Source organism: Astatotilapia calliptera, chromosome 14 (genome assembly GCF_900246225.1).
Source record: "Astatotilapia calliptera chromosome 14, fAstCal1.2, whole genome shotgun sequence".
Taxonomy (NCBI): domain Eukaryota; kingdom Metazoa; phylum Chordata; class Actinopteri; order Cichliformes; family Cichlidae; genus Astatotilapia; species Astatotilapia calliptera.
The window spans coordinates 3,181,393-3,196,937 of NC_039315.1; the positions used below are offsets into that span (position 1 = coordinate 3,181,393).

Here is a 15,545-nt window from a genome sequence, read left to right on the forward strand (position 1 = left end):
GACTCACTGCTATCAATTACACACTTGGCTTGTTGGCCAGCTCGCACACCCTGTAGGCTTTTGTATTTTTACACCTGTGCCCAGGAAGCCGTTTTTGGCATGTTCCCCTCACGCTTCTGCGGTTTATGTGGCGATAAAGTGCCGGACATTTCACGAGATGTGTGGATGTTTGTTTGGATTCCAGACTCTGAGGAATTTCAGCAAAACAGAGTAATACTATTTTCCGCAGCCTCTCCTTTTGGGCCACCGCACGTTTATTTTCGGATGCCTGCCTGTTTTGGTGCATCGTATCTATGAACTCAGGCCTACTTTGAAAATTAGATTTTTCAAAATTAGTTTTTCAAAGTAGGCCTTTGAAAAGGACCTTAATTAAAATACTTTAAAAAGCATTTATACTTTCATCCTTTTGCAAGGACATGCTCATTATACATCTGTTAGCAAACTTCACTTTCTTCCAAAAGAACACATGCAGTATGAACCTTGTCTAATCTGTCAGTCTTTAGTTAAAGCCAGTTTATCTGTGGTTATACTGCATGACATGATATTTTAAAGTAAGATATTAAATGTACAACATAATCACTTGTCCTTTGTAAGGAGTGGATAATATTGTTATGTTGTTCTTCTACAGATGTAAATTAAATCAAGGATATTGCATAAGTATGTACAAAAGAAATTGTTTCCAAATGTTTCCAAACTAACTTTGGGCATGTTTGCCAAAATCGTTTGAATATGGTATATTTTTAGATTCCTTTTCCAGTATGAAGTGCAGAATTATATACTGCTGTATACTTTTAAACTATTGTGTATATGAGTGTATATTGTTAAACATCTTAGGAAATAAATCATTCATCATGCCTGTTGTGCATAGATGGATGGATGCAAAGTCTTGACCTCGATTCAGGAAACAAACCTTCCTGCAAAAGTAAAAAAAACAAAGGTTCATATTCTCACCATTTAAGATTGGAGCATAAAGTGAGCAGAGGCTTTTAGCTATTTCATACATATAGAAAGGGAACACGGAGCGGTTGATATGAAATGTAACCCTCGAGATGGGCTGGATTTAGTGTCACATCTCATAAAAAATCCAGAGGAGCTCCATTTCATTTGGTTTGCGGCCACTGCATTATTCACAAAGCTACCACGAACAGAAACAGAGGCAGCACTTCTCTAAATCGTGTATTCAACATTATTCATATCATTATTACCATTACATTATTCAAAACCCTAAATGATACATGTATCCACGAGAACATATTTAATCTGCTATTATCTGGGATCTTTTCTCGGTTTCATTTTGTGGGATCCTAACTTGTTCTCTGCCTGAGGGAAGGGTAAAATAAAATGTAAAGCTCGAGTATAAAGAATAACCTTGAGTGGCTGTAAGCTCCAAATGCAGCGATTCATTTTATTTGAGTTCTTAATACCTCCGCAGACATTTAAATGCAGTGGGAAGTTTTATTTATACAAGGACACAAAGTTTCTGTGTGTATCCTAAACAAGTCGAGTTCTTTATTGTTTGCTTTCATTGTTCAAAAAAAGAAACCGCTATAAACTGAATTTATATTTCTTAAAATTAAGCCTTTTCTGCAGCTTTATGTCTGAATGATCAAGTCACGAGCACGCTGTGTGCATGTTGTCACAGGACTGGAACTGTGGGCTTTCAAAATATGGTGTTGTTCAGCTCACTCAAACTCATGATTGTTTCCGAGAATCACAAGAACAGAATTTAAATGAGAAAACAAGCTCATGATGTCCACACTAGTAACACAGAAGTAAACACAAACTATTACAAAAGCATCAACGATGCTGCTTCATTGAAGGAAAGGGGTTTGTTGTGAAAAGCTGCAGTTCCTTTTGTGTCCACTTGAGGGTGTCTCAGAAAGTGAGTCAACTGAAACCCTCAACACTCATTTATAGTTTAGTACAAAGTACAGTTTCATCCTCTTTGGATAGTTTCCCTCTTTATAACAACTGTAAAGACGGTGATTTTATTATGCTCCCAGCTGAGTACTGTTCAGTCTTAAAATTACAGCTGTGGTGAGCATTTCAATGAAATAATCTGACAAATAATATGACCTGCTGTGAGTCACAGCACATATTTATCTTTAAATATCCACAGAGAGCACAAACGATGCCGTTTATGTTTCATTAATTTACAGCGGTGCACACCTCTCCGCACACTAAATCAGTATTTTACTCATAACACCAGAGGATGTTTAAGAGTCTTATAAAAGGAGATTAAAAAATAATGAGAGCTTTAGAAGCAAGTAGAAATATTTCAAATTTACTGTGTATGAGTCAGACTCCAAAAAGGCTCCATTTCCTCTAATGCAACTTGACTACATCTATCTCTGTGCCTGATGAAGATCATGTTCTCATCTTTCAAATGTCCTCATCCACTTCAATACGTTTATGTTTGGTCATTAAACCCTGACATGACATCACCACGACATCATCATGGATATTTTCTCAAGCTATACAAAGCTCCTCGAGACCCAGAGACATTATACAGCAAAGAATCTGAGTAAGGGAGGGAGTGTTTCAAAAATGAATCGCACAGAGAAGGTAAAGAAATGTAAAACCTGCTGTTTTATTGGCTGCAGTGAGCCTGAAACTCAAAGAGAGAAAAATTCTTTGTATATGACAAAAGGGAAGTTAATACAGTCTTTTAAATTAGAAGCTTTTTATTCATACCGAGCCAGTTCACACCAACAGTTAACGACAGTCAAGCTGCTTGTTGTAAGGTAAAGAGTTGCAAACACGAGTGGGAAAACTACAACCATCACACAGTCTCCTGAAGAATGCAAACAAGGGACAGAACAAAACCAGAAATACAGGAAAGATGAGGAAAAAGTTAAAGGCATGCAGAGTACACATTTTTTATTGTGCAGACTCAGTACAATCGACGGTACTCCATTAATAATTTAACATCCATTGCTGGTGTGCTTATGGGAGCAAACCATCGACATCAGCCTCACTGAATAGTTTGCAGTTGAGGTTTTTGGGTTGTGTTTTCTTTTATCTTCTTGCTGGCAAACAGTGATACTATGAATGCTGTCAGTGGCTGGTTATTGAACATCGCAGCCGTAGCACAGGGGGGAGCGTCCACAGAGATGCTCTGCTCACTGTCTATAAGGAAGTTCTTGAGTTGCAAAATGTTCGATAATGTTCATCAATGCTCATCAAGAGAAGGTTTCCAGTGCTGCAAAAATTCTGCTGGTCATTGGTCTTATCTGTCCTGTGGGAATTCATGAAATATTGCTTAACACATTTTATAAAACAGAAAGTTTTTGTTTGGTTGTTTTTTGGGTTTTTTAAATTAGCTGATGTGTGGAGACTGAAGGGTTATTGGAACCTGCTTATAGTAGAGAGGTTCAGAAAAATAAACTATGAATTATTCATTCATTAACATGAAATACAAATTACGAAAAAGAAAGTTTTCCCAGAATGACATGTGCATTATCTCATGGATGGAGGTTATTAAGAAAGCTTCATTTCTTTCTCATTTGTTCAATTTTTTTCAGCTGCAGGCTTGGCCTCCTCATTCCTCTGAGCCACACTGAGAATGGAACTGCCAACCTTGACACCATTGCTGTCTAAATTTCATTCTGGCTCTATTGAAGCTCCGGGTCAAACCTTGACTTCACCTCACAAAAACCCGGCCACAGGCGCTAATAGTAGCTGCACATTTATCCTTTCTGAGAGAGCACCTCAGGCGCTCATTTAACCACGAGTCTGACCCAGAACGCCGCAGCACTTATAGACCAGACGTCTATAATAGACCAGCTGCCTCTCTTGAACACACACACAAATGGCCACATACTGTATCATTTCCTTTGTATCTTTTCTCTGAAACACACACGCAGGCACATTCGGACACAAAAGTATACTCACAATGCCCACAGGGTCGGGACAGACTTTATAATTCCACTCCTTGTCTCGTCACCTCTGCTCCAGTGTTGATAAATAGGAACTGCCCTGCGCCACCTGACACCTGAATAATATATACGCCACACAGGCAGACCCGCAGGAACACACAGGCAAAGGCATTTACAGGCGAGCACACGCACTTGCGGGGGCGACAGAGGACTGAGCACAGCTACTGGCACAAATGAAAACACAAGCTTTGGCTCTTTCATTCTGTTTTCTTGGCCATAATCATAATTATTACTGCTACAGCTGGCTGTGCAAGTCCAAAACGTCAAAGCTGCATGAACCCTTTGAAAGTTTTACTTTCACTTTAGCTCTGCTCTCTAAAACGATAAAGCTGGATATTGTTTTTATAGTGAGGAATTCTACAGCTCATGATCCCTATAGAGGACAGGAAGCTGGTTGATTTTGGACAAAGTGGTGGAATTTAATAACATTTGTTGTTTTTGTACAGTTGGTTACTGCATATAATCATCATTATGTGCAGTCATAGACATACTAATCTTAAAATACTAATCTTACAGGGATTAATCAGCTGTAGTTGATAGCATTGAGTCAGGGATTAATCATTTATCTTATTTCTAATCACACATAAGAATAATGTCTAAATAAACAGATTTGATAAATGCATCCTTTAGGTAACACAATATTCCAGTGATAACTTCAGGCCATAGTGGATTAGCCAAAGCACCAATGATGACGTCTCCTCTGCGGTAAATAGGGCCTCAAACCTGTCCCTAATTGATGAGGTGATGCAAAGAAAGGACAGGGGCCACAGTCTTCTCTGCAACTGGGAATTGTCACCATTAATTCTACAAAGTGGTTTTATCTGAGGTTGTTTGATGAAAATGGGTGAATGCTGCTGGATTATTTACTGATGCTTATCAAGAGAGGGTCAGGTTTTATGGAACAAAGAATAATGAAAGCCTTAAAAGCTGTGACACTGCACCGAGTGTTTTTGGTTCATTTCACCATCTATAATTATAACACACCTCTTTCTGTATCCTTGTCCTTAAGTCTGTCTGCATTCTTGTGTGTGTGTGTGTGTGTGTGTGTGTGTGTGTGTGTGTGTGTGTGTGTGTGTGTGTGTGTGTGTGTGTGTGTGTGTGTGTGTGTGTGTGTGTGTGTGTGTGCAAATCTTTTTGTCTACTGTTTGCAGTAATCTGAGTGTTTCAGAGGGTGGCCTATTTACAGCTCGTATGTTTCTCTATTCAGTCTCCGTTCCACCAATAATATCTCACAGTCTCTCTGCAGCAGGAATACTTTATTTTTTTCCTTCATCACTAAATGTACTCATATTGATATCAGAACAGGCCATCACCTTAGGGTGGCAAACATTTTGAAATTCTTTACTGCTTCTTCTTTACAGACTTTTGTATCACTCTATGAAAACACTGCTGCAATTTCTTGTCCGTAGTTGGTTTTTGGAAAGTATTTTTTCTCTTCATGTTACGCTGTGGACATCGAAGCTGCAGCTGTCACTGCTGTTAAAAGTGTTTTTAAAAGTTGTTCTCATCTCAGCGCGTCTGATTCTGCAATTCTGACAGATGCTGCTGGTGTTGCAGAGATACTCACAAGGTCTCCCACGGATGCAGTGTGCGCTGAAAGATAATGGTTCAAGTTCAAGTTCAACTTTATTGTCACTTCAACCATATACAGTTTAAAAATGCACAGTGAGGCGAAACAACGTTCCTCCAGGAACCAAGGTGCTACAAGACAAGTTAGTGCAAAAAAAAAAATAATATATAATATATCTAGTAATAATATTGTGCAAAAGAGCATTTACAGGTTGGTGTGTGCGATGGTTTGGTGGTGTAGGTCAGTGTGTTCTCCTGTGACGAGCAAATAAATTCATAATTCAAAAAAGGGAAATGCTTTGTTTCACTTTTTTGTTTCCTTTTAACTTGTTGTTTGGTTAGATTTAGAAGCCCAAACTATTTGGTTACAGTCAGGAACTGACTGTGATTTGTCTTAAAGTACTCACACAACAGCTTTTCCTGTGCATTGAAAGTGTTGCCAAGAGGTCCTAAGTGTTCATATGTGACAAGATGGGAATGACAGACCATAGCCTCTGGTGTGTCACAGCGCTAATGCAAAAGGACACATTGAGCGTGTCGGTGAGAGGCATAGCATTATTTGACCCTGGGAATCACAACAGACTGGTTTTTCTCACTGGTTTGGATGCTATGGAAAAAACAGTCATGTAACACTACAAACTAGTGTGTGAGCACAATCTCCAAATAGCACAGATAGGTGTGTTTAGATTTACAAAAGTTGTGCTGTTTTCTAAACACAGGTGCAAACAGTTCATTTTAATATAACATGTCTGATTTGCCAAGAGCCCCGCAATTTATAGGAGGGTCATAGACTAAAAGATGATATTCATCTTTTAGTTTTCTCTAAGTCACAGTCGTATGCGTGTATGTTAAATGTAGGTCCAAGGTGGCAGTCTGGCAGACAGAGTTATTATAATGGAAACAGGCTTCAGTAATTGACAGGCTCCGATGCACGACTCTAAACCCTGCAACAGTATTTTAAGATTGTATTCTTTAGCATTCCTGTATTAAGAGGAATTTAATTCCTTTGAGGGATAAAACAAAGCGGAAATTATTGACTGACAAAAGTTTACTTCTATACTCTGCAGCTACTGGTGATAACAGTACCACCACAGATTTCATGGAGTCACGTGTGTGTGTGTGTGTGTGTGTGTGTGTGTGTGTGTGTGTGTGTGTGTGTGTGTGTGTGTGTGTGTGTGTGTGTGTGTGTGTGTGTGTGTGTGGTCAAGGTGCATGCAGTTGAATCTGTGTAAGTTCACCACTAAAAACATTTGCGTTAGCTGAGGTCACTGTGAAAACTCTGTGCGCTGTCCATGGTGCTGAAATGAAACGTTGAGTGACTGTTAAAAAACTTTATTAAGAAAAAAAAAGCAGGTTTGTTAACCTTAAAGCGCTGATTGGAATAGAAGCAAACAGCACAATTAAGAATTCCTGAACCTGATGTCCATCATGTTCTGATCGTTTTCAGGGCAGGATCCAAAGTCATTGTCAGGAGTTGCCACCAAATCAATGCACTGTTTTTATTGTTAAATTTAAACTCAATGAGCAGTAAACTGTGTGTTGCAAACATTAGTACAATTAGACGAGTGAAACGAGTTTGCACACTTGATTTAAATAGTCTCCGCCCTATTTTTTGTACCTTGAGAAAAAAGCCTATGATTCATGGTCCACAATCATAGGCTAGTAATGTTAAGATATAAAACATACACTGCTGCATCTCCTTATTTGACTGCAATGACACCCTCGTTTTCCTGGTTATTTTTCTGTATTGTTTCACTTTCACTTTTTTAACCAATGCTATCGCCCCCTGCTGGTCATTAAAAAGAATGTTGTTTTAGGCAGTTTTGCATTGGCTGCCATTTTCAGAGTTACCTCCTTGTAAAAGTCTAATCTCTGAATATTTGAACCAAACCTGTGTCCAAAAAACTTTAGTGTTTGAGTCATTTCAGCTGGGATTAGTATTTCCACAGCTAGCTCTGCTGTTTGTAGTTCAGCAGCTGCTTCACTCACAAAACAGTCGTCCAGTATTACTAAAAAAGTGTCTTTTCTTTAGAAAAGATTTTGTTGGAGAGACATCACTAATCCTGGAAATTATTGATCTTCTTTTGATAGTCTTTTGATACTCCTGTGTGCTTTTCAGCTGTTTCTTGTCTAATTTTAAGTAAGTTATAAATGAACAATTAACCCTTAAATTTGACTGAAGACTGTAAAGTTGTTTATTATCATTTCTAGACCTTCTTCTGTTCATATTTCTACATGAAAATATTTTTTTTCTATATTTTTTTCTTTGTGTTGGGTCTCTGCATCCTCCATTGTTACATTTCTTTAATTTCACTCCCTCAGCCCTTTCTCCTTCTCTCTGTTGTCTCCTCTCTCATGACTTCTGTTCAGTGTCTTCCTCTCTGTTTGTTTCCTATCGTCTTCTTTCCTCTCTTCCCTACCGTCTTCCTCACCTCTCCTTTGTCTTTAATCTCGTTCTCCTTTATACCCTTTGATTTTCAGGTTGACAATTGAAAAAGCAACATCCCTCTCCTCTTGTGCGCTGTCTGTCTTTCTTCTGTGTGTATATTCACTCTACTTCAATTTTCTACCTCAGTTTTTGCTTTTCGTATTATTGGAAACCATGAACATTGTGTTAGACTTCTACTTCTCATTCTCTTCAGCAAATCGGGAACAGAAATCATTACACCCAGAAAAGCTGCGATCCGTATCAATGATGTGTTTCTGAGAACCAACAAATGTTGATTAGACAGCAAAGATCTGCAATGTCATCGCTGTGCTTATTTCAGTGTTGAGCTTTCCAAAAGCAGGAAACATATAGAGCTGACACACCTGACCAGGGGGTATCGTTAAGAGTATATGGAACAACCAGTGTGTTCATGAGGAACAGAGCAAAGGAGAGCATGGGGAGGAAGGACAGACTATGGGAGAGAGAAGACGAAATTTAATGACATACATCAGTGATATATGAGTGAAAAGAGGTGAGAGGAGATGAAACGCTCAGTGCATCATAGGATCCTCCAGCAGCCTGAGCCTACAGCAGCATTGCTGACCTACTTTAGGGTCACCTGATCCAGTGCTAACTATAAGCTTTATCAGGAAATGGTCATGTTAAATCTCCTTTGAAAACTAAAGAGGGCGTGTGTGTGTCCTGAATCCAAACTCAGAGCTGGAGAGGGAGGGGGCTCAGATAGCTGAAATCTCTGCCTCACATCCTACTTTCAGAAACTCCAGAAACACAAGTAAGCCTGCAATCTCAGAGTGAAGTGCTCGATTGGGATAATATGGTACTATGAGGTCTTTAAGATATAATGGGGCCTTATTATTCAAGACTTTGTGTGCAAGGAGAAGGATTTTAAATTAAATTCTGGATTTAACAAAGAGCCACCAAAGAGAAGCTGATATAGGGGGAATGTGATCGCTTTCTTTTTTTTGGAACAACAAGATAATAATAAATTACAACAGTCCACCACATATAGCAGGGTAGCATCAGCACTTAAAATGTCACAAAATTAATAAACAGTGTGCTCATATATTGTTAGTTCAGGGTGTTGTTGTACTAAGAATGGACTGCTACTGCCTGACGGCCTTTAGTAATCCACAGTAGCAGTTTAGTGCTTAATTTATAGGTTTGTGTCTACAGATGAGATGTTTTTTGTTTTTTTATCATAGATAAATGATTATCTGTGGTCTAGCTCTTTCCTTTGAAACATCAATCTGTCCATCTATCTTCTGACTCTGGCTCTGAGTCACAAGGACTTCAGTCTAAGCAGAGATGCCCAGACTTCCCACTCAGCTCGTCACACTCAGATACTGAGATACGTCTAAACCAAAAGACATCCAGTCTGTCCCGAGTCTGCCCCAAAATTTCTTTCAGGTTTAACATGCCTGAAACAACTCACCAATAAAGTATCCAGGAGGCAAAATGTCCAGATATCTGAACCACCTCAGCTGTATTTTTTGATGTGAAAGACTCACACCTCTGAATGATGTCTACTCGCTGATGCCGAGTGTAGACGCCTTTCTGAGGAAGCAAAAGTTTCTCGTGTGGCCCAGATCATCTGGATTTCTGGATTCTTCAGAGTAGAACTGCAATAAAGAACCAGCTCTACCTTAACTCTCAGCTCTCTCCACCATTACAGCCAAATACAGCATTCATTGGAGATGCTGAACCAATCGCCGGCTTTAAAATGCATTTCAAAAAGGTTATCCAGCCTTGTATCATCTAAATAAGATTCATCTCTAGAATTAAACTCATAGAATCAAACCTGGAAAAGGTCATTCATGCATTCATTTTCTCAAGGCATGACTACTGAGGTTCATTTTTACCTCAAATTAGTTCATAAGGCAGCAGCTCAGCTCCTTATTTGATTTCGCGTCACATCAACTCTGATCATTGGCTCCGTGGATGTTTTTAGAGTTCATTTTAAAGTTCTGCTTCTCACCTCTCGTGGCTTTGTGGCTGTTATTTTACTTTGTGTGCATTCCTCTCTTTGCTTTTCTGTTAAACTACTTTGTACACTCTGTTTTTGAAGGTCCTACATTAATTAAGTTTATTATAATAAATAATCAGTTTGGCATCGATTACATTGGCAAAAAAGATATTAACAAAGTTTTGACAGGAAAATGTTCCAATCTCTTTTCTTTTTGGTTTTTACCCTGAGGGTTTTTAAAACGCTCTGGACTGTGCAGGCTTTTCTTTCAGGAAAGCTGCACTAAAGATAATAAAAGTTCATGACTTTATGCTTACCAAAGTTCAGGCTCAACTTACACCGGAGCGCAAATGTAACATGAGGGTGGTGAGGCTGCCAGTGTGAGGAAGGTTGAGTCGTTTTCCACTCATTTACAGTGAACATATTTTTGTAATATACAATAAGTTTTATTGGGAAACTTCTGCATGTGGAAGAAAAACCTTGAATATTTTGTGGTAATGAACGGATTTGCATCAGAGCTCAGTTCATAGTTTCAGCCTGGTTATCCGTCATAGTGAAAAGTGAAAGGAATGTTTTGATGCCTTTGGTGTTTAAACTGACCTCAGCGGTGTTTACTGTGCTGTCTTTTCTGTGTATATTCAAATTAGCGTGATAATCCTGAGTTTCTTGCTTCATCTTTCGAGCTATTAACTGACACCAGGCCCTTGACTTTTGAAGGTAACTCACAACGGGTAAACATTTCAAAGGAAAAGTCTAAAATTGCTACAAGAAATATTGTGATCTTTTCTCTCTTTACACCAAAGGCAGGGCAAAACCAATCAAATTGTCTTTCTGTCTTTCAGGATGATCCCAGCTAACCACAAGTACTTCCAGCTGAGTGATCTGGCATCATCGCGGGATTACGAGCTGTGCGTTTTGGCTGTGTACGATGATGGCATCACCACGCTGACAGGCACTAAGCTGGTGGGCTGTGTGTCCTTCACAACGGAGTCAGAATACGGACGCTGCCACTCTATACGAGACCAGGTTAGTGTGCTGAGGTGTAGCAGGTGTCTGATCCACTGTTACTCCAGTTGATAACTGATCAGACTTCTGCTGAATCATATATAGTTGATGAGCTGTCTGCTTCAGAGCACTGTCTCACTAGTCAGTGATAAATGACGAACATGCATGTTGTAAATGATTGAGAAATTCAGTGAGGACCACTGTAGTTTGTTGTTTTTATCTGGAGCTCATTTCAAGTTTGCCTGCAACATGTGATCCAAAACTTGTCATCTCAAGGAATTCTGTATTGGAGAACATTAGTATTTGTTTTATGGATCTGTTTTTGGAAAGCAGCAGATTGCCAATACAGAGAAATGAAGACACCAATAACAACAGAACATGGAACTGGATACATCAGACCATGTGAAAGGAGCAACAGGGGTCAGGATGGGTTACAGTGTAGCTTGTAGATGTGTCACAATCATGGGCAACTAAAGGAACATGTTGTAGATGATATCAGATCTTTTTCTTCATAAAGGATCGCTGTTTCCAGCTGATAAATTAGGAATTTGACGATGTAAAAAGACAACAAAAGACCTGTGACATGGTTCAAAATCAGCAGCAAGCTTACTTTTAATTAAAAAAAATAAAAATAAAAATGGCCACCGATGTTTCCGAGGAAGATGTCATTTTTTCGTCACCCTCTAGAATTAGTGAAAATAAGAGTCGAGGATTTTTCCTTCTGTTAGTCCTACATGTGATCGTTGTAAACTTGGAGAAGGCTCTCTTACTCATTTATTTTGGACATGTCCCAAACTCTACAATTACTGGCTCGCAGTGTGTGAATGGATATCTTTAAATGTTTAAATGTTTCTCCGATATGTACAATTGCATATTAGAGCCGGACCCAATAACTGCATTGTTTGGATCTTCCTCTTCCCTCCTGCGCCTCAGTCTTGCTGCACAAACTACAGTTTTATTCATAATGGTCGTTGCTAAGAAAATGATTATGACCCTCTGGAAATCTGACACTGTGCCTCAGATCAAAATGTGGTTAGCAGAACTGACTGCTTTGTCGCAGAGAGATACATTAGAGGACCAACTTAGTGAGTTCTTTGATGTGTGGCAACCTGTTTTAGATCATTTATCAAAGCATAAAGTTCTCTCTGATTGGTCGCAAAAAACTTAGTCTGCCACCCAAGCGTTCTACTTGTGTTTATTGTTGGTGTTGAAGTAATATTTTTGTTGTTGCAGTGTAATCTTTTGCCTTGTTTGTGTGTTCTTGCCCTTGTTGTTGCTTTGTCTGTTCTTTTTTCCCCGTTATATATCAGAGAATCTTAATAAACATATTTCTTTAAAAAGAAAACAAGAGTAATCAGTTCAGTTTCTTCCCATTCTGTCCTTTTTAGTTGGCTTTAAAAGGACGGGGACTATTGATAGTTCTCAGAAAAATCCAACATACGCCTTTGAAAAATGTTTTTGTTATGTCCTTGGTTTGGTTTGAATGTTAGGTAATAAATCTTAATACCGAATAAATGAATAGATGATGAGATCATTGCAGAGGACAGAAAAATACAATAAAAGACATACAGATCTCTTTAATTACTGAACTGTATTTGATTTTTGTTTAATTTATTACATTTAATTGAGTTATTTTTTTATTTTGCTGTTTTCTTTTTCTAATAAATTTTTTGTTTTTTCATATCGTCCTTCACCTTATTTTTCTTCATGTTAATGTTAACAGAGTTTTGCTTTGATTGCAGTACATCAGAAAAGAACCGATAAATGTGTCATTTTAACTGGAGGAAGTTGCTTAGCTTGTTGCTTCTCCTGCTTTGTGACACCTCAGCTTTTTGTTCTTTATTTCTTTTTGCTTCTTTTGTGATTTCACCTTTAATGTGGTTCATCTCAGTAAAACTACTCAGAAATCATGGATCACCCTCTTGCACTTAGATATTTTAAGAGTGCTCATGATTGTTGTACTCTTCCTCTAGTTCCTGGGTGGTACCATGATCATCATCATTGGGGGGATCATCGTGGCCTCTGTCCTCGTCTTCATCTTCATTCTCCTGATGAAGTACAAGCTGCACAGTAACCACTACAAGCAGAAAGCCGTCGCACGCCACGCCAACGTCTGTTCCCAGACCAACGGAGGAGGAGGTGGAGCCAACATCCTTGCTCTGCCTCCATCGTCCTCCTCTGCAGGGCAAGGTAAGATGCTGAGAAAAGCGAGGTGACGCCGCATTTAGTCATTCAATAATTTGACTCCATCTTTTTTCCAGGTGGAGGCATTAATAGAAACTCCCAACCGTCATCGTCGACAGATGGGATGGGAGGAGCTTCTCTTCGAGGGACGACTGTAGTGGACTTAAATCCCGCCCATGACGATGACATTTCCCAATAACACACAAGAAACAGTCCAACCCACAGCCCACCAATCTCTAAGCCCAAACCAATACTCCACCTCCCTCCCCCTCTTTTTTAATTTGTTGCTGGTGCCTGGAGCCAAGCTCCACTTTAAGCCGAGGAGCAGCTCCTGTCATTGGTGAGTATTTGAATTAGTCACATACAAAAGAGCATTAGACAAGTCAACCTGTGAAAGTTCATTTCTGCTCATTTAGCATCTGACATTCAGTCTAAACATAGATTTGGTTTCTTACACACTGCTCATATTCAGATAATAAGTTAGCATGACTTGGTTCTGTTTAACTGAATCAGGCAAATAGAACCAAATCACTTGTTGTTACTCCAGCCAATAATAACTCCCATTTAGGCAGTTTCTGTACTTTGTGGGGAATTGTATTTGTGAGTTTAATAAGCAGTCTTACATCGCACTTACCTCAGATTGTTTTCCTTTTAACTGTAATTAAATTGTAACTTATTAGGCTTCGGTCTCCTCTGTTCTTCCTCTGTCCTCTGTCAGAGACTCAGCTCATTTCACCATCTGATGTCACAAACAGTCTGAACCAGTTAGACTGAAACTCATCTTTAGACTGTTGCTTAACCTTAATCATGCTAGTGTTATCTGAGGATCCTGAGAATCATCAGTGCTAACATTAACTTCACTGGCACTCGGCCTTTCAGCATCTATTTCAGCATGTTTTTTCCCTTCCAGCTCTTTTCCTTCTTGATTAGCCAATTTAAGGTCATAGGCGGGTGGAGCCAATCATAGCTTCCATATAGGGTAAGAGGTGAGGTGCACCCCAGACAGGTCAGAGTGCAGACAACCATTCACAGTCACACCCTACAGCCAGTCTAGACTAACCAATCACCCAACAACCCAATACTGAACAAACAGGAAGCGCAGCAGGAACACACAGACTCTGCCAGCTGGTGATTCAAACCCAGGACCTTCTTTCAGTGAGGTCACAGTGCTAACCACTGTACCTTTTTACATCTTTGGCTGTGTGGTCACCTGTGGTCACAACTGGTCCAGTTCACCTGCCTTTGTTAGCCGCTCTGCTGCAAAGTATTTCTCTGGTGCAAACTCTATATCTGACAGCAGGACAGCTGGTGGGACAGGTGCATGCACGCTTATAGCAAGGAGCTCAACGCATGGTTTTTGCTGTTCTGTAAGAAAAGAATTCAGTTAAATATGGTGCTGCCAGGGAGATGAGGGAAGAGAGAGTTTCATTTGAAGTTTGTTTGAAATTGAAATGTACGGCAGGCGGGCGCTGGGAGAGAAAGTGATGGAGAGGACAGGCTGTAAGTTGCTTTAATAAACCTTGCGGACAAGGTTCATTTAGCTTGCATGACTGAACACCGAGCTCTTCCTATAAAAAATGCACTTTAATGAGCAGTCACTCATATGGATGAAATACGCACAAGAGCGCCGGCTCAGTGGGGTGCTGCAGTCGGATGATGGTGCTGCAGACCTGCACAAAGTTTCAGCACTTCAACTGATTTCATATGATATCAGTGTTGTCACTTTTTTTTATATTTTCTTGAGTGTTATAACAATAACACTGTGAACTGATAACATGCACCTACTGCTATCAGTCTACTTATTAGAGCGTGAGCATCTCACTGATGCATTGCTACACTGGCTCATTCATAAGGCTTAATAAAGTAAAAAGACGTGACCGGGTGATGCACATCACTAGATTAGTCCATTTAAAATGTCTTTTATTTCTTTTTAAATTCTTTTTTGTGATTCTTTTCTGTCTTTGGGAGAAACATTTGCAAAATCTTGTCAGAGCCATAGCTGAACTGTTTTTAGTTTTGAATGTGCAAAAAACTGAAGATGAGCAGAAATTTTGCTCAGACACATACAAGCTAAAGTCCAGGGTTGATGAATTCATCAAAATGACATTAAATAATTTGAGTTTTTAATACGCAAAATGTTTACGTACTTTAAGCCCCGAGTAAATAATTGGGGATTATTTTTCTCCAGAATGAGCTAATCTCTTCAATTCAGAGTTAATTAGTAATGACTCCTTAGGAAGGAGAATGTGATCTCATACTACAGGAGAGGAGGTAGCTGAGGTAGCGGAGGAGAGCGCAGCTGCTGGTGCCTGAAGTATTTTTACGTTTTTATGTCATTATTTTTAATGACCTTCTGCGTGTTCTTAGATGAGCGACAGGTTGTGACATGACTCATGCAATCACTTCAGCTTCACTTCTCAGAACATCTGTGTGACCC

The 15,545-nt window shown here is 39.4% G+C and overlaps 1 protein-coding gene across 4 annotated transcripts in view; it reads left to right on the forward strand.

Annotated features, from left to right (window-relative positions):
• The window catches only part of LOC113037032 (leucine-rich repeat and fibronectin type III domain-containing protein 1-like protein), a 409,870-nt gene that overhangs the window by 379,490 nt on the left and 14,835 nt on the right, over positions 1–15,545 (forward strand). For all 4 annotated transcript variants that reach the window (XM_026193741.1, XM_026193739.1, XM_026193740.1 and 1 more), the window contains 3 exons: positions 10,762–10,945; positions 12,898–13,114; positions 13,186–13,448. In XM_026193741.1, coding sequence (XP_026049526.1) covers positions 10,762–10,945; positions 12,898–13,114; positions 13,186–13,307 — 523 coding nt within the window. In that variant the 3' untranslated portion in view covers positions 13,308–13,448. The remainder of the gene's footprint in view (positions 1–10,761; positions 10,946–12,897; positions 13,115–13,185; positions 13,449–15,545) is intronic.